The 26,110-nt window shown below is 45.7% G+C and overlaps 1 protein-coding gene across 1 annotated transcript in view; it reads left to right on the top strand.

The window, feature by feature from the left end:
- The window catches only part of PSAP (prosaposin), a 48,485-nt gene extending 24,367 nt beyond the window's left edge, over positions 1-24,118 (top strand). Inside the window, exons 3-14 of the mRNA XM_075934951.1 lie at positions 1,474-1,548; positions 1,960-2,085; positions 3,162-3,356; positions 4,848-4,991; positions 5,911-5,967; positions 11,817-11,930; positions 12,062-12,154; positions 12,508-12,691; positions 14,141-14,304; positions 18,115-18,195; positions 19,179-19,286; positions 20,949-24,118. Of these exons, the coding sequence (XP_075791066.1) occupies positions 1,474-1,548; positions 1,960-2,085; positions 3,162-3,356; positions 4,848-4,991; positions 5,911-5,967; positions 11,817-11,930; positions 12,062-12,154; positions 12,508-12,691; positions 14,141-14,304; positions 18,115-18,195; positions 19,179-19,286; positions 20,949-20,984 (1,377 nt within the window). The 3' untranslated portion in view covers positions 20,985-24,118. The remainder of the gene's footprint in view (positions 1-1,473; positions 1,549-1,959; positions 2,086-3,161; positions 3,357-4,847; positions 4,992-5,910; positions 5,968-11,816; positions 11,931-12,061; positions 12,155-12,507; positions 12,692-14,140; positions 14,305-18,114; positions 18,196-19,178; positions 19,287-20,948) is intronic.
- The last annotated feature ends 1,992 nt before the right edge of the window (positions 24,119-26,110 follow it).

A 26,110-nucleotide genomic window follows, 5' to 3' on the forward strand; every position in this document is an offset into this window, starting at 1 on the left:
GCTTAACTGTTTCTGAAGCTTTAGTCGGACTTGGAGGTGGAAGGTATAATTTGAATCTCACTTTTTATAGATATTCAGTGTTTACTGTCTCATCAAAGACTTGGCCACAACGTGTTAACTCAGTTCCTAGAAATAGGATTGTCTTATGCAAGCTATATAGAGAAAGGAAGAGCACTCTCACTTCTATCTGTCAGTCCAATTACCGTTGTTGTTTGGCAACAGGGAGCGGAAAATAATCCATCTTACATCCTGGACAGAGACCAAATAAGCTATGTAAACTTATTTCTCTTATGCTTCCAGGAGTGAATCCTATAAATTCAATGCTTGTGTCTAACATCCATTTTACTTGTAGAGATCACATTGAGCTATACTAAATTTGAAACAAAAAACAGGACTATGTAGCACTTTAAAGACTAACAAGATGGTTTATTAGGTGATGAGCTTTCGTGGGCCAGACCCACTTCCTCAGATCAAATTGTGGAAGAAAATAGGCATGACCATATGTATTTTCTTCCACAGTTTGTTTCAGCTAGACTAGACTAACACGGCTACATCTCTATTACTAAATTTGAAGGCATAGAAGTGGAAAAATAAGTAAAGCACGTGTAACTTGTATAAATGCCTGAAGTGTTTCCTAAAGCTAAACACATTTCCTATGGAATCTTATATTATGGTAATGGCTTTCATCTCCATAATAGCTCAGTCGGTACACTTCCCAAATCCATGTGCTTGAGGAAGTATGTCTTAATATAGCTAATGTTATGCATTGGGAATTGTGTTTGGAAGATACCTAGCTGGGAGTCTAGTTTTACTACACTATCTGTTCCCATTCCTAATTTTACTTTTTGTTACAGACAGGACCAAAAACTAATTGAATACCATTCCTACAGAGGCAGTGTTTTAGCTCGATTTAAAAAAAAAAATGGCTATGGGAAGATATCTCTGTTCGATTCTCACTAGTTTTGGACTACAGTTTTTGCACGGATCTTATTTCTCCTACTCAGCGCACAGCCTGAAAATCAATTTGTTGCAGGTTTTCAACCTAATTCCTAAATCAAGCAGTCAAAAACCAGTCTCCAGTCCAAATGTCTTTAAGGGGAAGATGGAACAGGAAAGTCCCTCCTAAGATGATCAGATCAAAAGCAAATTCTCAGTAATATGAGAGAAAACATGTTGTATTAGTGAAATTTCTTACTGCAGTAGATGTGTGAAAGAAAGCAAAGCAATAGCACACATGTTGGTTTTGTGGCTGACATCAGTTTATTCTAGAAACTGGAACTTGAGACCTTTTGAAATGGCCTTGATTTTGGACTCAAATAGGAAGAGAATTGGACTGTCAGATTATTTTTTTGGAAGAGGGGCGATAAAGCACAAAGCTTAAAAAATGCAATGTGCACAGAAAACTTAGTATATTTGCTAACCTTTAGGTCCCTCTCAAGTAACTCTTCTTTACACTTTTTTTTTTTCCTTCAGAAAAGCATCCCATGTGACTTATGTAAAGAGGTTGTAACAGTGGCTGGGAATGTCTTGAAGGACAATAGCACAGAGGTAAGTTTAAGAGCGCTATGTGGCTTCATTGTAGTAGTGGTAATGCAACAGGGAGTGGGAGCGATCTCCAAATGTGGCTTAACGCCTTTAAAAACTAGTGTTTGAAAACCTTAGTGCAGCCATTGTCTACAATGGCATCTCGGAGTAGATCTGGTATTGGAGAGTAGGGATGTGAACGTTTAACCATGTAAATGGTTAACCGATAAGCCCAGACTTTTCAGCGGTTACACATTTACCCAGTTATCTACCTAGTAACATCACTATTGGAGAGCAAAGGCTTCCACCATCATACCTCAACCCACTTCAGAGTTCCAGGGTTTCCAGATGGTGTGTAGTCTTCTCTGAGAATGAACACACCTCTCTGCCGTTGCACACATGAACTCAGCCAATAAGCCTCCTCTCATCTCATAGGGTGAGATCCGTTCTTATATGGAGAAGGTATGTGAGTTCCTTCCGGACCAAGGCCTAGTGTCTGAGTGCAAGGATATTGTGGATGCCTACCTACCAGTTGTCATGGACCTGATCAAAGAAGAGTTGGTGAGTTGACTGTAAACAGTTTTTGAAAACCTTTACATTGAAAAACTATGTCCTGTCCTCGAGTCTTGTCTCTGTTGGATGGATTTAATCTTTACAGGAGATAAGATCAGATTTAGTAACTCCCCTAATACGCAGACAGAAGTCAATATAATAAATGAAAACCAGTTGAAATGGTGTCTGTTCAAATCTTATCTTTGAACCTCCCACATCCAAATCTTCCGGTTCTTAAATTTTGTCCTAACCTCATAATTTCCCTACTCCTGGGAGTATAAATGTTCCTGATGTCCTGAAATGTCTTTGATCTAAAATGGGTTAATACCATGATAGAAATTGCAGCCACAAAAGATTTGTTCACTTCAGTGGTCCCTAATCTTTTGGGGCTGCCAGGTGCCCGAGGGCAGAGCCGCCCATATGCTGCGTGCCCTGAGCTGGCGCCACCCATGCACTGCACTCCTGGGGCTGGCGCCGCAACTGTGCTGTACGCCCAGGGGTGGGGCTGCCCATATGCTGCGCGCCCGGGGCGGGGCCGCCACTGCCCATGCGCTGTGTGCCCGGAGCCAGCGCCTGTGTCATGTGCCCAGGAGCTGGCAGTGCCCATGCGCCACACGCCCTGTGCGGCGCGCCCGGGGCCGGCACAGACCTCGCACCGCGCACCCGGGGGTGGGCCTGCCTAACCGCTGCGCGCCCAGGGCCGGCACTGACCATGTGCTGCGTGCCCGGGGCCGGTGCCACCAATGTACCCAGGGGCTGGCTCCGCCCATGCGCCGCATACCTGGGGGTGGGGCCAGCCCTGATCAATTGGCGGGTGCTCAGAAATGGCCCGGCGGGCGCCGCGTTGGGGACCACTGGTTCACTTGCTTATACAATGTTGCAATATAAATCCAATGGAAGAGTTTTCATTTCACAAAGGTGCGGATTAGGGATTGCAAGGAAACCATTAATAGTTTTAAATCCTAAATCACTTTCTTGCAGTGAATTTTTGCTCACTTTTGAGGTGTATGTATATGCATATTATTCCTCTGGGATTGAATATGGCATCAGACTAGTGCTTTGTGTTTGTTTTTTTTCTCTCTCAGGATAATCCCGAGGTGGTGTGCAGTGCCCTCTCCTTGTGCCAATCCCTTCAGAAGCATCTTGCTGCAATGAAACTTCAGAAACAGCTCCAGTCAAATAAGATACCTGAGCTGGACTTCTCAGAAGTGGCATCTCCCTTCATGGCTAATGTGCCTCTTCTTCTTTACCCTCAAGACAAGCCCAAGCAGGAGTCTCAGGTAAGGATGCAACATTATCTCTGGGCACAGTAAACATAATTGTGTTCCTTTTCAAGTATCACAGTGGTCTTCATCAATAGAGGTGATGATTTGGGTTAACAGGCAACTTTAGAAGTTTGGAAAGCCAACGTGCCTTTAAGTGGATGCTGCATTACAAATTAATTCTGTTTATACATTTGAGGGTGAAATAGCTGTTGTGCTGGTTATACAATATTGATTATAGTCCAATGTAATGATGCTACCTATAATTAGGGTTGCCTGATGTTTTTTCTAATATAGGATTCTGCTTTTTCTAGTTGCTTATAACTTTGCCAAATTTTAGCTTTCAGGTAAAACTCTTCTCAAGCTAGATGCCAGCGTCAGGCAGAACTGTTCTTTGAAAGCTTCAGCAAAAGTGGTTCAGCTCTTTCAGAGAATGGGATGAAGGCGAAATGTTTTGTCCATTTTAAAGAAACAAAATTTATTGTTAGTGAAATTTTAGTATAGATTTGAACTTCTAAAATCTAAGACTCTCTCTGGTCCAGCAACATCTGTGGTCCGGCAGGGCCCCTGATACTACTGGACCAGAGCCCCAGTTGGCCAGGTTCAGAAGTGTAGCCCTGTTTGGGGCTGGCATGGTGGGGGGCTGGAGGCAGTGGGAAAGGCAGCAAGGAGGGCAGCCCTGGCAGGAGCAGAACCTACAGCCAGGTGAGGAGCCTTGAATTTCCCTGATCCGGAAAATTTCGTGGTTTGGGACTACTCCAGTCTTGAGGGTGCCAGACCACGGAGGTCTGACCTGTACCTCTCTTCACTTCAGCCTGTGGGCTTGAAATTTGGCAGGGAAGTGCTTTTTGCTCTTATGGTGAAAAAGTACGCAGATTTGGCCAATTTACAAGCCTCTGAAAAAGATGGTAAATTTGCAATGCTCAGTAGAGACTATCTAGAATTTAACAACTAAATTTGCTGAAAATTCTGTCTGTCCTGAGCATGCTGCCGGGTCTGAGAAGGATTTTTCCTGCAAGTGTTTGCAGGGGCCACTGGGGCAATAGCCCTGAAATTAAGATTACTGAGACCCCAGGGAAAAAATCTCCCTGCTGATGCCTTAGCATTGGACTCAGGTTACTTCCTCTTCTGCAAGGCAACAAGAACTGGCATGCAGGGAAAGAATAAGATGTGTTGCATAGGGAGTAGACTGGGGCGTCATGCTGAAGGGGACAGACTGGAAGGGCCTGAAGTATAATGGCCTATGACTATCAAAAGGCTCCTCTCCTGAGCAAGGAATGGAGCTCCTTCTTGTGTGGATAGCAAATAGTTTGGACACCTGCTGACCGCTCTAGTGATGGCGACATTCTGTTCCTGTGAGCTACTCCATTAGCTGAAGTGTATTAGGAGAACTCTTGGTTTTATGAAGTTCTTACCATAGAAGTGGTAATTGACAGCAGCAGCGCAAGTCTAGATCTTGCTGTGTGGGGACATCTGCCAATATAGTATTTTCCTTTTCTCCCATTTCAGGGGACTGGGGATGTGTGCAAAGACTGTGTTCAGCTAATCACTGATGTTCAGGAAGCTGTAAGGACAAACTCATCTTTTGTGACTTCCTTAATTGCTCATGCCAAGGAGGAGTGTGAACGCTTGGGACCGGGCACAGCTCAACTGGTAACAAAGCAACCTGTGTTGATTAAGGGAAATGTCAGTAGTGGAGATAAGGGATGTGAAAATGCATTTATTTTTGTAAATGTGTGACCCCTGTAAATTTCAGCAGTTGAGTTCACATGTGGGGGGAGAGGTAGGCGGGAACCAGTGCTTGTGGGGAGCCAGTTTCTTTCCCATCCCTCTCCCAGTGTTGCTATCTCTGTGGGAGGCAGCAGCAGGGAGACAGGGCAGGCAGCTCTGCGAGAACTGGCCTGTGCAGGGAACTGGCTTAAAAGCGGGCACCCCGCATGTACCAGATCCCGTCTGCCTCTGACGGTGGGGGAGAGGTGCTGCATGTAAGCATTAGGATTAGCCGATGAGCGTGTTGGAGACATGAAATGGTCTCTGTAAAAGCTCTTACATGAGATTTATATTTGGTAGAAACAAGGTTAGGTGTGGCTCAACCTTGTTGTCCCAATGCTTACAAACTATAATCTTTCTGATCCAAAAAAGCCACCCTCCTTCCATCTCCCAAAATGAAATCTTCTCTCTAATGTAAGCATCGTAACATTTTAAAAAGCCCAAAGAATAGTGGCAAGTAATCTCAGAGTTAATAGCAATTACCAGCTGAGGTAAGGTGATATTTAATGAATGAAAAATATATTAAAACCAACAAAATGGAATGGCAGGGAGCACATGATGTGCACAAATCAAGAAATTTGTTTGACTGTGACAAAATACCACATTGTTTACTTGCAGTTACCTTCCAAGAAACTGTATAATATGTTGCAAAATACTACATATGCCGGGGAACAAATTCATTGTGGCAAACCTCACTTTGAATTTTCCAAGATGTATGTAATCTCACCATAACGTGGCATTAATAAGTTTGTATGGGTAAAATGATTTTATTTGTTTACTGGATTGTATTTCTGTCCCACAGTGTAAGGACTACATCTCCCAGTATTCAGACTTGGCTATTCAGATGATGATGCACATGGTAAGATCATATGACCTAAACCGCCTTTTGCTATGATTTCTTTACTATGTGTAGCTTCCTCTTAATGTAGTCTGGAGAGTGTTCGTATCCTGAACCTTTTAAAAGTCATGAAGACTCCAGACTAAACTTCATAGCTAAAGTCTTGGTTCTTTAATCAAGTTTGTGACTAAAGAATGAATTCATTCTATAGCTGTTTCCTCTATGTATCTGTCACAGTCATTCTGAGAGTACCTGGACATCTTTGTTGCATGTAATAAATGGCTTTTAAATCTTCCACTGTGTATATTCTCTTGAACCTGGCTACTTCTTTTTTTCACCTTTATGCCAAAAATACTCCTCACATATACCAGAGCTGGACCTTCCCAGGGGCTGCTATGGTAACAAAACCTGGTTGAATAAATAAATGCATCACATCCTGAGAGTAGTAAGCTTTATCAGAAGAAGTTCTAATGCACCTGAGTTTGGGGTGTATGTAGTAGAGAGAGAATTATAATTCTGTTGATACAAATGTTGTATACAAAAATGCATAAATTTTGTTTGCAACCACCCAAATAGCACTTCTTTATCCAGGGATTGCAAAGCACTTTACAAAGACTGGTAAGCATTGTGATCTCTAATTTTAAAATAGAAGAACTGAGACATTGGGATGTGTCCAAAGTGACACATTCGTTGGCGGGGTAGATCTGTGAATAGAGCCCATGACTGATTTGAACACTTGTTCTAAGCAATAGACGTGCTAACTCTTTTTAACCTTACTTAAATTGTGCTAGTTTGTCTGAAAGGCTTGAACAATATATGACAATACATTGTGAGCCTCCTGTTTGGGAGTCTGTCAGTTACAAATGGCTTACAGAAGTTAAAGGCACATTTTATGCAAGAAAGAATTAGAATGTTCATTCCAAGTAAAGTTGGCTTGAGACTTTCAATTTTAACAATTGAGTCTTAGCTATACTTCAGAATTGGAACATGAACACATTTAACATTCTGGTTTGCTCTGAGCAGTGTTCAAACTTTGTCTGTAGTCCTTCCCAGGGTGCTTTATCAGTGTCATAGCTTGAAAAATTTCTAATACACTACAAGCTTTTCTGGAGGGAGTATTTAGGTAAGTGAAGTGTCATCCTTGCACTGCCTACCTCGCGCATAGAGGCAGAGGCACTAGCAAGATTTTTGTAAAATCAGTCCATGCAATTCAACTGCTTGACATGTTTTCCCTTAATCAAACTATTATGTCTTCAATTTCTTTTTCTCTCTCTCTTTCTCCAATCTCCTCTATCAACAGCAGGACCAGGTATGTGAGAAATTTGCCTGTGGGGGTGCTTTGCTTTTTAGCTTATAGGGTTGTAGTTCACCTCTTGCTAATTAGTTGTGTACATGGTGTGTGACTGCAGTCAGCTTTGACAGATACAAGGGATGTTTGGGGGTGGGGTGAAAAAGAGGAAAGATGTGCAATGAATAGGTCCGGTTCCTGCTCTCAGTATCAGCTCTTCATTAAGATTTCAGCCTAATGATGGAACCACTAGTGGACCAGATTACTTTTCAAGGGTACAGGTGAAGGTATGGGAACATTTTGATGCTGTCTCTAATCAGTGTCTGGTTTTACTCTCAAGGCCTTGAGCTCTAAGATGAAGTCAGCGCTGTGACAGGCTTTCTGCTAGAATAACCTTTATAGCTCAAGGCAGTGGTAGACCTCCAAAGTATGGGAAGAAGATACAGGGGGCATTCATATTTCTGCCCTTTCAGTGCCTCTTAGATTTCTATTTAGAAAAATCCTGGGAGACCTTGTGTCTGTCATGTTACAACAAGGGCATGTTGCATGTATGTGATGCTGCTGTAGCATTAATACCTTGGAATGCTTATTATAGTGCATGAACCAGGGAGCTAAAGTCAGTGTCTGGCTGACCTGAATCTGTGTAGTCTAAAGTGATGCCATCTGTTTGAGGTATTGCTTCTACCTATGCATGGAAGTCTTTTGGGATAGAAAAATTGTTCCATAGAAGCAGTAAACCTCCATTGCCTGAAGCTTGTTTCATGTTCTAGAGGATGGCGATGGGAAAACACTTCAGCTCCCTTTCTATTACTACTTAAGAGGCCGTGTGTCTGTGTAGTGGGGGGAAGAGGGCAATTTGACATGTAAAATGAGTCTGACCACATCTAACTAGACTGCTTTTTCTGCTAGCCATTGTGCTGAAGATAAGTTTTTGGCAAACTATTTGGAAACAAAACTCTCTCGCTTTGTATACTATGCTGTTATAAGTGCTTTCAGTTTTCATTTACAGGCAGTCCCCGACTTACGCGGATCCGACTTATGTCGGATCCGCACTTACGAACGGAGCTTTCTCGCCCCGGAAGTCGGGGCGAGAAAGCCCCGTTCGTAAGCTGCTCCGGTGCCCCTGGTCTGCTGGAGACCGTCTCCAGCAGACCAGGGGCACCGGGCGGGTTCCCGCGCTTCTGAGGCTTTGCCAGGGCAAAGCCTCAGAAGCGCGGGAACCGCTGCTGCTGCCACTTGGGTGCCGGTGCCTGTGGTCTGCTGGGGACCGTCCCCAGCAGACCACAGGCACCGGGACCCAAGCGGCAGCAGCGGGCGGGTTCCTGCGCTTCTGAGGCTTTGCCAGAGCAAAGCCTCAGAAGCGCGGGAACCCCCGCTGCTGCCGCATGAGACCCGGTGCCTGTGGTCTGCTGGGGACGGTCCCCAGCAGACCACAGGCACCCGGACTGAAGCCGCAGCCGCGGGGGGGTCCCGCGCCTCTGAGGCTTTGCCAGCGCTGGCAAAGCCTCAGAGGCGCGAGACCCCCCCGCGGCTGCGGCTTCAGTCCGGGTGCCTGTGGTCTGCTGGGGACGGTCCCCAGCAGACCACAGGCATCCAGACTGGAGCGGCAGCAGCGGCGGTTCCCCTCGCCTCTGAGGCTTTGCGCTGGCAAAGCCTCAGAGGCGCGGGACCCCCCCGCGGCTGCGGCTTCAGTCAGGGTGCCTGTGGTCTGCTGGGGACCGTCCCCAGCAGACCACAGGCACCGGGTCTCATGCGGCAGCAGCGGGGGTTCCCGCGCTTCTGAGGCTTTGCTCTGGCAAAGCCTCAGAAGCGCAGGAACCCGCCCGCTGCTGCCGCTTGGGTCCCGGTGCCTGTGGTCTGCTGGGGACGGTCCCCAGCAGACCACAGGCACCCTGACTGAAGCCGCAGCCGCGGGGGGTCCCGCGCCTCAGAGGCTTTGCCAGAGCAAAGCCTCAGAGGCGCGGCACCCCGCTGCCGCTGCGGCTCTGCTCCCCGTGTCCCTGGTCTGCTGGGGGGAGGGGGCGCAGCTAGTGTGCTCCCCCCCCCAGCAGACCAGGCTTTTGTTTTGGACTCTGGGGCAGAGCAGCTGGGGCGCTGCCGATTGGTCCTGCAGCGCCCGTGGGCACTACTGGACCAACCCGGCAGCACCCCAGCTGCTCTGCCCCAGGTCCTGATTCAGCCGCTGCTGGTCAGTTTCAGCAGCAGCTGAATCAGGACGTCTGGGGCAGAGCAGATGGGGTGCTGCTGGGTTGGTCCAGTAGCACCCCAGCTGCTCTGCCCCAGGTGTCCCCAAGTCAGCTTCTGCTGAAACTGACCAGCGCTGACTACAGGAAGCCCCAGGCAGAGTTGCTCTGCCCCGGGCTTCCTGGAATCAGCTGCTGATCAGTTTCAGCAGCAGCTGACTTGGGGACGCCTGGGGTTCTTAAGTTGATTCTGTATGTAAGTCAGAACTGGCCAGTTCCGACTTACATACAGATTCAACTTAAGAACAAACCTACAGTCCCTATCTTGTACGTAACCCGGGGACTGCCTGTAGTTGGTATGAGGAATCCTTTTGGAACAGTTGTTCCCTGTCTCATGTGTCTGGCACTAGCGGTGGTTTTAAAAAAATATTTTAGTGGTACCACCAGCTTCAAAGGACTCAAGACTCTGTAGAGGTGGTGTCTGCACAGATTTAAGCATCTAAAAATCTCCACTTCTAAAGAGGGGAAATATTTTTTATCTGTTTCTAACACACTTTGATGGCATCTTAAAACACACTTATGGCTATAAGTGCTCTAGAACTGCCTGTTGTATGGTCCTGAGTCCTACTAAAGTTTTCTTACCTTTCCCTAAGCTATATTAACCCTACACAGGATGGAGCAAACCATAGTAGGCCTACCTTGGGAGAAGAGTGAGGCAGGAAATGTCTTATTTCAGAGAATAAACTAGTCTTTAGGAATTTCAACCCAGTTCATTCTTGGACTTGAGCCTCTCATCTCACTGCTCTGTCCTAGCCTTTCATAAATCATTCCTTCAGGATTCCAGGTATGTGGGAAATGCCCACAAAGAGGATAGGTGGAAAAGAATGCAGTCCCTTTTTACAGTAAGCTCTCCATTCTGGTGTATATTTATAGTTCATTGCTTGTAGTGGGTCAAACTATGGATACAATAGTTCCAGTCTTGCTATCTTTCTCCCCCCCCCCCCCCAAAAAAAAAGTATTACTCTGAGCACAGAGGTCACTGAATCAAGTAAACTCTGTTCTTGAAATTTAGTCAGTCTAAAGAAAAACTGTCCTTTATTGCTTTGTGAAGCATCAACAGAAATGGGAGGTTGTGTTATAAAATGTACAAAATAGAAGAGATGTTGTTTTCTCTACTCTGTTACAAGTACAATGGACACTTAATATTGCTGTAACAAAGTCACTCCCCTGTCTGAATTTTATCTTTAAATTGTTGGTGTGCCCCTGAATATCTTTGCTGCTCGGTGCTGCAGCAAGATTAGAGCAGAGAGCTATAATCCGTTCACCATGGTTGGGACTGCTGAGCCGGAATAGTTGTACCATTGCAAAGAGCTGTAGCAGAATTGTTCCTGTACCACAGGGGAGGATTCAATGCAAGAACCATGCTTGCTTAAGATTGAGAGCTTTTACGTCTATTGGAGATGTAAAAGTGTAACCACTTAACCGATCTGCTTGATGCTTATTGGTTTTCCTTAATGATTAAACTCTGCCCAGGGTCCAGGCTGTCAACTCCACATTGGGCCAGCTGCCAATACCCCAGGCACACTGGGATGCTCTGAATACAGGCAACAGCTGGGATCCCCCCACATCCCTGGTTAAAATCCTATCTGCTACACAGTTTATAATTTATTTGATGATTACATGTTTACGTTACTAGCTTTAATTGGTTTGCTCCTTCCTCTGTGTTGTGATTAGTAACATAGTATAAATCTTGAAGATACTCAAAGCCCAGAGTCTTGTGTACAAATAACTGGTTTCTGCCTATCTTATTTATTTTTTGCATTTTTTGATAATATAGAGAAGCATGGGCTAAGCTCTCTACTGCTGCAGGGATAATATATAATCACTGCCTGAGTGATTTTATTGGAAGCAGCTCTTCATGTCAACACTTCATTTACAGAATTAATCACATGACATGGCAACCAGTGAATAATTGATTTCCCGGATATCAGTTAATCTTGGACTGCCCAGCCTTTTTTAGATCTGCCACAAGCTCTATAAAGCTCAGATAACTTGTGCTCCCTCTCTTGTGGTCATATTAGCTTTGAAGATACATGTCTTTTAAGGGTTGGTCATTTGAAAATGCCTAAGAACTAGTACTAAATCCATACTAGTTTTGGATTAAAAATTACAAAACCTGATCAGTTTGTCCTGTTTATAACTGTGATGGTCAAAACTTTAGTTTCCTTCCACTATACTTGCATTTGAAAACAATCTTCTTGCACTTTTTTCAAGTTCCTAGTTGTTTTCAGTTCAGCCTGTTTTTTCTTTCCATTTTTATGGAGTCCGTGAGGTTAAGAGTTTCTACACAGATTCTATTCTAAGTTCTGTCTTCAGCTGATTTGTATCTCTCTCTTCAGCTACCAAAGGATATCTGTGCCATGATTGGATTCTGCACTTCCCTGAAATCTGTGCCCATGCAGACCCTGGTGCCTGCAAAAGTGGTGCCTAAAGTGAAAATGGAGCCTGCAGAGGTATGATGGGACCGCTTTCTGTTTTGTTGTAAAAGGAGCAGGCTCTTTGAGCTGAATGAAGTAAAATTACATGGCTGCATGCAAACTGTCATAATAATCTTCTATAAATGTTGCTTTATACTCAAATGCAGAAAAACCTGGTGCAATCGGAAACGTCTGTCTGCGATATATGTGAGATGGTGGTGAAAGAGGTGACGAGTCTGCTGGAGAGCAACAAAACAGAGGTGTGGTGCTGATCCAAAGCACAGCTCTTGTACTGTGATGTTTTGAAAGAGAACTTGTACTAAGTACTTGCTGGGATGATGCAGCTCCTTGGCACATATACTACTGGTGTTATAGGGGTGGAGGGAGAGTTGATATGTGGTAACTGGTGTAGTAGTACTCTGCGGGTTCCTCAAGATACTGGAACAATGAGATCTCTGTCCCTCCTGCCAAGGGGGTCCATCATCATCATCATCGCCCTACTGCTGGCGTATAGGGCAGCAGAGGGGATTAGTGACCCAAATGAATACAATGGGATTGATTCCATGGATATATTTTTTCCCTTCTCTCCATGACTCCTACTCTCTCATTCCAGGAGGAAATTGTGTATGGAATAGAGAAGCTCTGCTCCGTGTTCCCTCAAAGTATCAAAGACCAGTGTAAGGACTTTGTGGATACCTATGGCAAAGCTGTTATTGACATGTTGTTGGAGGCAACTACTCCCGAATCTGTATGCATCCTGCTGAAATGCTGCACAAGCCACAAGCCTTCTCATGAAGGTAAGGACTGGATGACCAGTACTGAGTGTAAAACATACCTGGGTAATGTGTGATCAGATTCACCTGTAGAGATTTTTACAATACTACAGGCAGTCCCCGTGTTACGTCAGTCCGACTTAAGTCGGACCCCTAGTTACAAACTGGGGGGGGGGAGGGTGCAGCTAGTGCAGGGTGCCTCCCCCACTGTCGATGCCTCCGGCGGCGCTGGGGGCGCTTCCCCCCAGCAGACCAGGGAGATGCGGAGCTAGCGCCCCTCCCCAGCAGACCAGGGAGACGCGGAGTGGCTTTTCTCGCCACGGAGGACGCGGGCGGAGGGACCGCGGCATGTCTCGGCGGTCCCACCGCCCGCGTCCTCCGCAGCGAGAAAAGCCGCTCCGCGTCTCCCTGGTCTGCTGGGGGGGTGGCGGGGGCCGGCGCAGCTAGTGCACTCCCCCCCCTCCCAGCAAACCAGGCTTTTCTCGCCGACGCCTGGGATAGAGCAGCTGGAGGGCTGCTGGGTTGGTCCCACAGCGCCAATGTGCGGCGCTACTGGACCTACCCGGCAGCGCCCCAGCTGCTCTGTCCCAGGCATCCAGATTCAGCCTCTGTTGAAACTGATCAGCGACTGATTCCAGGAAGCCCGGGGCAGAGCAGGTCCGCCTCGGGCTTCCTGTAGTCAGCCACTGGTCAGTTTCAGCAGTGGCTGACTTGGGAACACTTGGGGCAGAGCAGCTGGGGTGCTGCCGGGTTGGTCCAGTAGCGCCGAGGAGCGGTGTGGCGGGACCAACCCAGCAGCACCCCAGCTGCTCTGCCCCAGGCGTCCCCAAGAGCAGCTGGGGTGCTGCCGGGTTGATTCCGCCGCGCCAAGGGTCGGTGCTACTAGACCAACCCAGCAGCACTCCAGCTCCTCTGCCCCACGCGTGTCCGATTCAGCCGCTGCTGGTCAGTTTCAACAGCGGCTGAATCTGGACGCCAGTTCCGACTTACATACAAATTCAACTTAAGAACAAACCTACGGTCCCTATCTTGTACGTAACCCGGGGACTGCCTAGATGGGGGTGAGCAATAAAAAAAGGCAGTCTAGCAGGCCTCCACTATTATATTCACCTGTGCCTTTGCAGGTATTGGGTGACTGGCTGCAGATCACCATTCACAGCCAACGAGAGCTGTGGGAAATGGCATGGACTAGGACACCGTTTCTCGATGCTCTCATTGGTTGCGAATGGCAGTGGCCAAGGAGAACTGCGATCCCTTGATACCTGTAAATGTAGCAGTGGGGCCTGCCAGGGACTAACCCTGGTGGACTAGATCTAACTCTCAGGCTGGAATTTGCCCAGCCCTGGCCTAGACATTAACTGTTAGCCTTTTGGCTTCTCTTTAGTCTAAGAACTGGATCAACTGCAAGGTAGAGGTTTCCAGTATAAACATTGAGCCTGACAACTAGCACTTTTTTTTTTAATTTCTGATCAGTGAAAATTGCTCCGGAGCAGTTACAGGCTGGTGACTTCTGTGATGTGTGCAAGATGGTTGTAGCTTACATAGAGAAGCAACTGGAGAAGAATGCTACAGGAGCTGAAATTGAGGCTGCACTTGAAAAAGTCTGTCACTTCCTACCAAAATCTGTCAGCGACCAGGTAGAGGATGTTATATATAACACATACTTTTTGTGAGGCTAGAGAATCTGAGGCTAAAATAGGTGCCCAGTCATCTGTTTGAGTGGTTTTTCTCTACCCTGATCCTTTAGTAGGTTGTCCTTGCTAAAACTCATTTGGGAACAAATTCTTGCCCATTTTGCCTGGATGTTAACACTAGAGTTGTCACAGTGACTTTTGTGCTTGAGATGGCTGAAAACCTCCATCTCGGGCAGGTGATATTTGAGTGGCCCGTTTGCCCTGACTGCTTTGAAACTAGCCACAATACAGCTGAGACTCCGAAGTGTGTGTTGGTTCTAAATAGCCCCAAATTGGAAGCCTGATCCCTGCTGGGATTTCTCTGATGCGTGGTGTCAAAGGGCATAAGCTTCCTTTTTTTGTTCTTAGTAAACTGCACAATTAAGGAAGAAGCTTGATCTGTGGCAGTCTACCTTAGAACCAGAGCAATGCAAATTGGATAAACGTAGAAAACCATTGTGCTCAGCAAAACGGTAGAAAAAAAATTCACACATCGACTTGTGAACCATATTGCCCATTGGCACAATAAGCAATTATTGATGGTCAGTCAACTGTAGTAAGTATGATGGTGAAAGTGAAGGAATTTGTCCCTTCTTTGGAGGGTAAAGGAGCTGGGAGTTCTCTGCTGTCCCATCTGGAACTGGGTTCAATTTTTAAAAATCCACTTCTTGTATTGAAACACAGGAGCAGATCACATGTTGGATTGACTCAGCCCTTTTGGTACAGTTTAGGGGATTAACCAAGTTGCAAGTGTATACTGACTCATGAGTTAGCAAAAACCAGCGCCTGGTAGTGCACAGCTGAAGATACTCTGGTAACCCTTCATTGGATGGCTGAAGAGAGAGCTAATGAGATACAGCCTTTCACATAGATTGCCAGTCTAAATCCAGGATAGGGTCTTATTAAAATGAGTGAAGTTGTTGGCTGTCCAGTGAGGTGGTAATTAACTCATGTCACAACTGTCAAACTTGTTAGAATTCTCCGCAGCATTCATAGACTGAATGGTCATGGAGGTGGACCATTTTCTCTCCATTAGAGATCCTCTCTCCAGTAGAGGGCTGAGGGATATTGGTGCAATGGAGCTTGCTCTGCTGCTGCCTGTGTTCAGCACAGTCTCTTCCATTGTGCTAAAATTTGGTTTAAAAACGTTGAGCAGACTTCTCACCATAATACTGTGAATGGTCTTAGAATACTTTGTACGTGTAGTTTTTCTCCCCTTCCCTCCTAGTTTTTTCATCTTGTGATCCCATTTTAAGCTACTGCTCTGAGTTTTAGCTTCAATGGCAGGTGCAATTTTGGTGCTCCTTCCTCATAAAATATAGGTGCCATCATGGTGTTTGTTATTAGCTAAAACATATTCCCTTGCTGAACACTGGAGGAAGGGAAGGAGTGTCTTGTAAGCTTTTCAATAAATCCCTTCATCTATCACAATCTAAAACAGCAAATGTTAGTAAAAGGTAGAGGGAAGGGGAAGACTTTAAATTAGACCAAATAAAAGGGCCTGCTAATACAATTCTTAACTGTGTTTAAAATCATAATTAACAAAAATGAAGCAGAAATCCACACGTCACCATTGATACACTGAAAATAAGACCTGATTGGTAGACAGAATAATGAAAGGATGGGGGTAGTCTGCACATCATTCTGCATTTGGGTCCTTGAAGATTACTTTTGGGAGGAAAAATTGGCTACCGGACCAGATGACACTGCTAACTCCATCAGCTCTAGCTAAATTGTGAACACCACCTGGGATGTGAAACTTTGGCCCTGTCTACACTAGACAGGTTTGTCCACTAGGGATGTGAAAGGTTAACTGGTAAGGGGACTGTTCCAGCCCCATGGGGCCCACCATGAACAGGGGCTGCCCAGGGGCTGGAGCAGCCTATGGCCGGGCCTAGTGGCCCCTTTATTTCAGCGGGCTGGAGTGGCTCCCACCTGCCCCCTCTTTAACTAATTAAACATCACATTTAACTGATTACCCAATGAAATAGGATTTTACATCCGTGTTGTCCACAAGTCAGCTTTTGTTGACAAAACAGTGGAGGTGTGTACACACTGAAATGCAGACCATGTACTCCCTGCTACGGTGAATAATAAAACCAGCTCAATTGGAGTTGTAGGGCTTATGCTGGTATAGTTAGGGCAACACCATATCTGTGTAGATGCTATGCTCCCTGTCTTGGCTATTGGCTGTTGTTCTTTCAGTTTCCTAGCTTCACTGTGAAATTGACACGAGCCAGACAGCTAGAGTACAGCAGCTCCCTGTTCCCATGCGGAGCCCCAGGACAGCTAGATCCTGCTCCTGGTGGGGAATGTTGACTCTTGTCTATTGTCATGGCTGTGGTGGCACAACCAAGATAATGGTAGGGAGCTGCCAACAGAGCTGAGACACCCAGGCTCCCATACTACCCCCGTAGGTCAGTGAAAACACTCTGGTCAGGATGTACACATGAAGATGCTGTGCACATCAGTCACTGCAGTAGTTAATACAGTGGCTGCAAGTAAACCTAAAAAGGTCAACTTATTTTTGTATAGACCAGTGTTTCACAATCTTTTTTTTTTTAAATAAAATAACCCCCTTAAAAAAAAAAAAAGTACTCCTAGTACCTACAATTTTCAGACACATTTTTTCTGCTGTTGCAACGCATTTTTTTAAACAACTTAATCGTAGCCAGGTGAGCAATGAAATTTTTGTACAAAAATAATAAAACCCTGTAAAAGTTAAAACAAAAATTCAGTTTTCTCCACATTTCAGTTGTGTTGATGTGCCCTCTAGACTTCTCTCGAGTACCCCTAAGGGTACTTGTACCACTGGTTGAGAAACACTGGTATTAGACAGTTTCTTTTCTCTTCCTACTATCCCCATGTATCCTTTCCCTTCCTTGCCTTAGTTCTTTTGTTTTCCCAGCTATCTCTTCACTTTTCCTTTGTAAGTCTGGCTTTAAGCATCTAACCAAAAAAAGATAAAATGCAGTGCTTGAAACAGCCAGGCCGCACTGACTGTTAAGAAAGTGAGGTTGCAAGTGAAAGCCAACATCCCCAGACACTTTCCTTGTGTGTTCATCTTGAAACTTATTGAACTTCAGCAATAACAGCCCATCTCAACTGATTTCTCCTGGCCTCAAAAGGGCAGTTTTACCATCATTGGTACTACCTAAGAGGAAATTTTCCTTCTATAAACTAGGGATGAGAAAAGGTTAAAAATGTAACTGTTAAAAATCCTAGTGGTTACACATGCTGTGGGTTCTGCAGTATAAAGCTTTCATATATAAGCTTTATACTGAAGAGCCCGCAGCTCAGCCGACTCCCCAGACACCAGAGCATGCTGGGAGCTGGCTCCTGGTGTGCACTAGCTCCTGCTGTCGGCCCCGCTCCTGGGGAGCTGTCTTTGCACTGCAGGCTCTGCAGTATAAGCTCCATGGGGCTGAGAGTTTAACTGATAAGATGATGCTTATTGGTTAACCCGGCTGGTTAAGAACTTCATATCCTTACTATAAACTCTCTCCAGCTGAAAGGAAAGGGAACAGCCAGCAGTGTTTAAAATAAAAGCCTTGCTTAATACTTTATATTTCAAATGCTTTTTTCCATTTTCTGGAACTTCTTTTTATCTCTTATTTACAATGGTACTAAGGCTAAAGTCTCAGTATATAAAACCCCAAATATGGTTTTAACAGAATTCTAATGTTGAACAATATCAGGGTCTTAACATCTTTAACCCATATGCTCACATCTAAATGAATACAAAATGTCTCAACCACTTATGTCTTGTTACAGTGTGTTCAGTTTGTGGATCAGTATGAACCAATGCTTCTGACCATCTTGACAGAGATAATGGATCCAGATTTTGTGTGCAGAGTAAGTAGTGCATGCAGCTAATGTAATTTCTGTGTAGCATGAGCTCTCTGAGGCAGGGATTAGACTGACTCTTTCTTTCTCTGTGTCCAGTGCTTAGCACGCATAGGCTCCACTGTAATGTACACATATACACTATCAGCTAAGTGCATTGGGCCTTGCATGACTGTTCAATTGATCAATGACTTATGAACATACAGTAGGTTGTAGTCTTCTGGCCTTTGGCAGAGCAAAGGCTTTTATGTGTCTCCTTTGCCTGAGTGACCAGATCTGTATTTCCCAAATCTTGAGTACAACAATTTTACGTTTAGTGAATAACTCCTGACACTCAAATATGAGGTCTCCTGCTTTTAGTAGGATTTTCCATATTAAGTCAAGAGGCCAGAAAGCCGCATAGAAGCAGAAACTGTCTAATGTGTGAGACCTAGTGTCCTCCAGGGGAGTCTCAGAAGTCTTGTTTGTTTAGCTACAGCAGAGGTGGGGAACCTTTGGGGGGAGGGAGGGCCCTGACCTACAGAAAAATCACTTGGACTGCACACAAGTGAGAAGCACCCCAAAAAAATCCCCCTCACTGATGTGTCCCTCGACTGAAAAGAAGGACACTCCCCATATTCTCCTTGGTCACCAGAGCCTATGGGAGGGGGGACAGGCTAGTAGATTGTGTGCTCCAGCCCCGCAGGAGAGATGGGGAGGCTGGAGCACCAACGCGGACTCTCCAATGCTGGAGGGAACCCTGAGTCCCGGTGGTTGGATCCAGGCAAGCCAAGGTTCAAATCCTGGCCTTAGGTTCTGCACTCTGGAGCTACAGACTGAATTGTCAGTAGCAGGCTGGCACTGCAGGTGTGGAAGCTGCTGGCACTGCCTCTGTTTTGGCTACATATTCCAACCTCATTGGCAACAGTCATAGGTGTACAGGAGAGGAAGTGAGATCACCAAATGTAAATGGGAAGACACGGCTTACCATTCCTTTCTCTTTCATTGTGCAGAAACTAGGAGTCTGTGTGTCGTCCAAACAGCATCTTTTAGGGTCAGAAGAATGTGTGTGGGGCCCAGGCTATTGGTGTAAGAATATGGAGACTGCAGCTCAATGCAATGTAAGTCATGGGAATTTCCATTTCAGTATCTGCTCTGAGGCAGTGCTGCAAACCTGAGCCTCAGAAGGTCGAAGAGAAACACACTCGCTTTTGCTACAGCTCTTACACATACAGTACTATGTTCTGGCTTCTGTAACAGAACTGCCCAAACCTAATTTCAGAAACCCAGTTTCAGAAAGCAAAGAAGTGGGCCCGGGTGTTCCCTGTGAGCTGTGTGCTTGGCTGGCTGCCCAGGAGAGATTCAGGTGCCAAGTAGTTGTTAGCAGAGCCATGCGCATCCTGCTGGAAACCTATATGCAGATGCCCCTTCCCCCCTGCTGCTTTGCAGCCACATTGCTCCTGCAGCTGTTCCTGGGGACCTCCTGCTGGCTGTACCCTGGGAGGGTGCTGATATCAGATTGCCACCACTCACTGCCCCAGCTCATGTGCTTCATCTCTACAGAGCAATATAGAGGGCACAGGGCTCAGGACTCCATAGGAGCTTTGAGGTCTGCACAAACCTGTGGGGTGGGGGGAGTTGTCTCTGACTTCCCCCAGTGCGTGCGTGTGCACATGCACATTCATCCCCCCCTCCATACACCATCTCTGCAAAATGGTTCAGGAGGAGGAAAGCTTTCAGTGAGTGCCTTAAAGAGACAGTATATTGGAGTGTCTCAGAGATTTCCCCAGCAACTAGCACATGCAGTCTGAGTCGCAGAAAGTGTGAAGTTAGTTTTTTGACTGGTCGATGTATTTCATTATTTATTTTTCTTACACTTAAATCTAAATCTTCTGAAATGTCTAAGTAGTCTTGGCTGGAGCAGTTATCCCTATTGGTAACTTTAAAAAAAATTCTGTCTTGGTGTTTGGTTTCTACTGGTGGTATACAGGCAGTCCCCGACTTACGCAGACTGAGTTGCTTTGCCCCAGGCTTCCTGGAATCAGCCGCTGATCAGTTTCAGCAGCAGCTGACTTGGGGACGCTTGGGGTTCTTAAGTTGATTCTGTATGTAAGTCGGAACTGGCAGTCAGTTTCAGCAGCGGCTGAATCTGGACGCCAGTTCCGACTTACATACAGATTCAACTTAAGAATAAACCTACAGTCCCTATCTTGTACGTAACCCGGGGACTGCCTGTACATCACATTCCACTGGTGCGAACAACAAAAATTATTACACACATGGGTTGGTAATAGAGGGAACATTTGGGAGGCTCCAATTACATCGGGGGTTTAATTTATAGTCTCTTACCCTGTCGCTGACTTGCAGCATGAATGCATCCCATCAAAGGTACAAAATGAGCCTTGTGTTTAGCCAAGTACTCTTTCAGCAAAGGAGGACTTAGCATGGTTCTTTACTGGATGGATTCATCTGGCTCCCAACACAGTAGTGATGGTGGGCTATTACTGCTCATTGGTGGGGTTTATTTCCTCTGGTGGGGTGCTATCTCTAGGCCCTGATGAGAAAATGAAATCTAACTTAGAGGCCTCTAATGTTTAAGGCTTTGTCCACCAATCTTTCCTTGTGAAGCCCCTCAATGAATTTTAATTCAGTGCAACACACAACGATATTTCCCTCCAAAGTCCTGGGGTTTGTGGAGAGGCAAGTTCATACAGTGGTGGCTTTATTTATAGCTAGCAAACTGTCTTTTGAACTTCTCCTGTTCTTTTCTCTCTCTCTCCTAGGCTGTCGAGCACTGCAAACATCACGTGTGGAACTAGAAGAAAATCTTAAATTCTGAAAATGTCTGTCCAGGGTTTTTATTTTTTAAATTGTGGGGTGAGGTGGGTAGGAGAGCTGAGTCTCCATTGTTCCTCTCCTAGCCTTCTTAACTTCCCAACCCTGAAGTTCCTTTATTGTCATTCTTTTGTAGTACTGCTGCTGAAGGTTCTGATCTGCAATGTTGACTTAACAGAGGCTATTTTTGATCATACAGTTTAGTTGATTTTACTCTAAAAATATGCATTACACTGTGGATTTTCACCACTAGGGTGCAGTATTTACACTTGTGGGAGCAGTGGCATACAGTGAAAGTGAAATGAAGATAAAACACACTTCTGTCAGAGCTAAAACGGATCAGGATAATTCTAAATTTTAAATGTTGTTGTCACTGGTTGAGAAGATGTCTATGTGCTCTTGAGGGCTCTTCATAAACATCTGGCAAGAATATTAAATTATATACTACTTGCAAAACGTATTTTCCTTCTGTAATCTGTAGTGTTAGGCTACCTAAGTCCATGAATCCCTTGGGCTGGAATTTTCAAAGCTTTATCGGTGTGTCAAGGGAATTTAATGCTCGTGGAAAACTTTCAGTAAAAAATGTGTGAAAGGTCTTTTGTGTGGAGTGGGGCAGCTTTTAGGTTGAGCACATGGCTAAAGTTGAAAGACGGCTTAATAAATTGTGGACTTCCAGCAGATTTTGAGACTAAGGGCTTAATCCAAACATGCTGTGTGAGTGTAATGGGCCACCTAAAAGGCTTTTATGCAGTGTAAAGTTCCAAAATCTCAGAGCATGCCTAAGCTTTTGGGCAGTAGATTTTCCTACAGAGACTGCCTGTAGGGAACTTCACCTGTATCTTCTAATCTCTTTGGAGAGAAGGGGGAAGGTTAATGTGAGAAAGCAAAAGCTGTGTGATATCAAGGTGAGCTTTAGCTAAATGTGAGGGGAGGAGGAGGAGGGATGGAAGCTAGATCCTATATGGATGCCCTGCAGGTGAGCAGTGCTCTCGTTTGTTGCTGTGGGTCCATAATGTGGGCCTTGGTAGCCTTTGAAGCTGCTCTCATCTGCTAGGCAAACCAGCACATCTGGAAGTCTGGAAATAGTGATGATCTGGGGCATTGTGAAGCCATTGCTATCAGAAGGATGACTTGCTGGACTCCTCATGAGTGTGATACGTGCGCCTCCTTTGTGCATCTCCATCTGTCTGCTGGTGAGGTGCTGGACCCTGTCTGGGTGGACAAACCAACCTGCATGAGCTGGGAGCATTCTGGCAGTTTGGACTGGAGCCTCTAGAATGAAGTCCTGAGGAGAGTGCCCATTCCACAGGCAACAGGCAAACATTGAAGGCACAGCTCCTCCCACTCCCACTGGAAAAACTATTAACTGTGTTTGCTTCTTTTCAGCAGCTTTGTAGGACCCATCTCTGTGTACAGAACGGTGCCAGGATGTGGACATTTTGCTGGAAGGAGCGTGTGAAAGGGATGAGAAAAGGGCAGTGATTAAAGGGTGGGAACAGTGATAACACTGCTTGTTTTGAGATTCACCCAGACAGCTAACATTAAGATGCATGTTTCAGTGATCCAAGACTCCAGAACTTTTCCCTGAATTTGCCCAGAGCTGCCATTCATTTTCATCTGCCCCACAGTCTGTCAGCATCACCAATGCTAACATCTTCCTGAATAGCCCCAGGAGAAACCCTGCAGGGCACCCATTAAGATACAGAAGTGCTTTGCCTGCAGGATGCTTGTACTATAGATCTGTCTGACATCTCTTTTAGTTTGCAAGGAAAACAAGCTTGTTCATGCTGAGCCTGTGCAGTAGACCACCTTTCTGCCTAGATTAATGTAGCACAGAGCATGGATAATGGAATGGTATCGTATTAGAGCAATGCTTCTCTGCACACCAAAGAAATGGGTTCCTTTCTATAGCCTAAGCATTAAAATAATGGGAAGGCATTCTTGAAATGTCAGGGTAAATTAAACCATAGGTTTCATAAGCATTTTTATATTCATTTCTTTGGTGTACAGAACAAACTCAATAATGTATATTCCTTTAGCACACAGTACAGAACAACCAGGCACAGAATGCTAGTCTTCTGTTTCCAAAGTATAGACAACGATCATAAACCTGTTGGGAAAAATTCCATTCAAAGTGGGTATTGACTAGGTCCCCAAATACTTGGCTTTGGACCACACAAGTAATTACCAGAGTTGAGTGCATAATTCTGAATAGAATTTGTAAAAGAGGCCCCCAAAATAAACGTGGAAAATGTTTCTGGAGGAGAGTAGGTGTACAGCTAAGCACATGTCTGTAGCTAGGCAGAGAGCTTTGAAAATTCCAGTTTCAACTTATTCAGAGAGGTGCCAGTGAAAGGTTGCTTCTCTGTGTGAGCATTCTTTGTGGGAAGTGGTATGGGAGGATGGAGTGGGGGGAGGAGAGTGGGAGTAGTTCTAGCAGCACACTTCAGGAACAAGCAAACTAATTATTTAACTTAAACCACTCAGTTGCATCTTTCTGCACTGTTTCTTTATTGTAGTTGTACTTCCTAGTTGATTGAGATCAGTGATTTTGTGTATTTTTGTTTGGTTCTGTATAGAACTCTGAGAATTTTTGTTTATCAAAAAAGCTGTAAAATTCTAAGCATCTGCAGTTTTTCTCTGTGATCGCAGGCTTATGCAGTGGCTTCTGTTTTATGTGGAGTATCTCTGCCCAGCATTGGGGTGGGCAGGCAAGATGCTTTGCGGAAACAGTGGTCTCTCCTTAAACAGTAGCGTCTCTGCTATAGAATTTAGGATGTGTGATACTGCACTCTATACTGCAACCTTAAATCTTTTAAATGAGGTGGCATCCTTTCTATTATGACTGTTTTTCTCTGGATCAACGTTTAATTGTCTTGTTTTTATAGAAGCAAACAATTTAACAGTCACATTTGGGACAAGGTGAATTTGGAGCTGTTTTGTGTAGTGTTTAAATTCTAGTATTAAGAACTTAGTTTTTCCTCTTCTTCTGTAGAATGATAGCATTGTCTTACTCTAGACTGGAGGAGAAAAACATGCAGTTGCTTTCTGAACATTGTCTTGATTTTTTTGCACTAAAGCTTCTGTAATTAACAATAAAGACTTACTGAAAACTTGACATCTTTGTGCTTTTTGCTTTCTTAGTATATAGTACTTCTAGTAAAAGGCTTCAAGCTTTGGTCTGTTGATGATGCAAATACTGTGCATGTTCCTCTGGAAGTTCCCAGAAGGGCTTGAATTTAGAGATCTGATCTTGCCGTATGCCCCTAAGGGTTAAATGTCTGTAACCCCCTTTTTCCTCCCCGGATTACTGGGGAGCAGGTCACACTCACAGGTGTGCCTGGGCGCCTGATGTTTTAACCCAAAAGAGATCCTGAGCACCCCAGTGGTGATGGCATTTAGTTGGGGAAAGCCCTATCCACCCCCTTGCTGCAGTCTCTTGCTGTAATGAATGTAAAATGGTGGTGCCTCCACCTGACTGGCCTTGTACACACTCACTGGTGCCTTGAGAGCCTCCAGGAACATCCTCATTCCAACATAAATCAGGATCTAATTCCAGAACAACTACAAATCATATACGTCTAATAGAATACTTTAAAATAAACAATCTTTACTTAAATAAACGGGTTAACAGATTAACATTGAATAGCATTAACAAAGTGCACACAATAATTGGGACTTATATTTCTAACATTTGTACTGACTATTGATCCCACCCCAGAGTGTGCACACCCCTGGACTCTCAGTCCCAGACTCTTGCTTGCGTTGGCGCGCTGATGTTGCAGCTGTAGTGGAGATTCTGTCCAGGCTAGACAGCAGCTCTGTCCCAGGCAGCACTTTCCCAACAAGGCCCAAAAACTTACTGCCTCATGCTGTGCCTATTGAAAGCAGCCTGCTAAATCTCAGTTCCAACAGGCATCTAGTCCTGGTCTGTAGCTGCACTCAACAGCCCCTGGACTGGATCAAACTCCTTGGCAGCAGCCTGGCTCCCCCTTCGGTTCCAAACTCCAAGGCAGAGTCCCAGACTGCTAGGGCTCTTTTCTTCATGCACATGGAGAGGCAGTCATCTCCCACACAAGAGTCCTTCCTTCCTGTTTTTCCGAAGGGCTCATGGGAATTGTAGTCTGGATTGCAGCACACAGGATCTTTCCAGGGAAAAAACAGAGGCCCCTTTAGTAAGGGGACTACATGTCTTCCAACAGGATCTCTAGCATGAGCCAAAACTGTTGAAATATGGAACAGCCTTGACATTCTTGATGGGTTTTCCATCCTTACTAGAAGGAAAATACACATTGACATATCTAAGTGGTGCCATGGTTTAGAGCAGGGGTCTCCAAACTTTTCTGCCCGAGGGCCGCATTAACTATCAAACAGCAGTTCGGGGGCCGACTACACACTTGAGGTCCAAATAAAAAACAATCAAAACATGGATGTTTTTTTTAAATTATTTATTTAATATTATTTTATTCAGTTATTATTTAATAACACATTGATACACTACACATGAACACCTGTATTAGTGTGAATGGTGAAATTGTTTCCTGGATGCCAAAATAGCAGACATTTCTGGCTTTAGATTTGTTGTCCCTAACATCAACAGTGACCTGAGATTCAGGGGGGGGGGGCTTTTCCCCCTGCTCTCCCCTTCCTCTGCACGCTGTCCTCCCCTCCTGCTTGCCACCGCTCACTCCTTCCCTCCCCCCCGGGCGGAAGGGGTCACCTTTTTAAAGTTCCCGCCGGGGTTCACGTTCCCCCGCACGTCGCCGGGCGGGCGTTACCACCACCGCCCATCCTGCCCCCTGATTGGCCGGCTGCCTTGTCAGTCTGGGCGGGGGAACGCCGCCCGTGCTAACCCCCGCCCCCTGCGCCATTTGCCGCCGCGCGGCCGCTTGTCAGCGGAGCGGCCCGCTTCTCCTGCCCCGGCGCGGCGTGCGTACACGCCGCACACCCCTGACAGGGCCCCCCCCCCCCCCGCGGCAAGAAGGGCCCGTTCGGTGGCGCCCCAGGGACGGGCGGGGGTCGCCTCGTCACACCGGCACGCGGAAGAAGGCGGGGCCAGACAAAAAGGTCTCCACAGGCCGGATGAGAGGGTCTCGCTGGCCGCATCCGG

This window comes from Pelodiscus sinensis, chromosome 8 (assembly GCF_049634645.1).
Source record: "Pelodiscus sinensis isolate JC-2024 chromosome 8, ASM4963464v1, whole genome shotgun sequence".
NCBI classification, from domain to species: Eukaryota; Metazoa; Chordata; order Testudines; family Trionychidae; genus Pelodiscus; species Pelodiscus sinensis.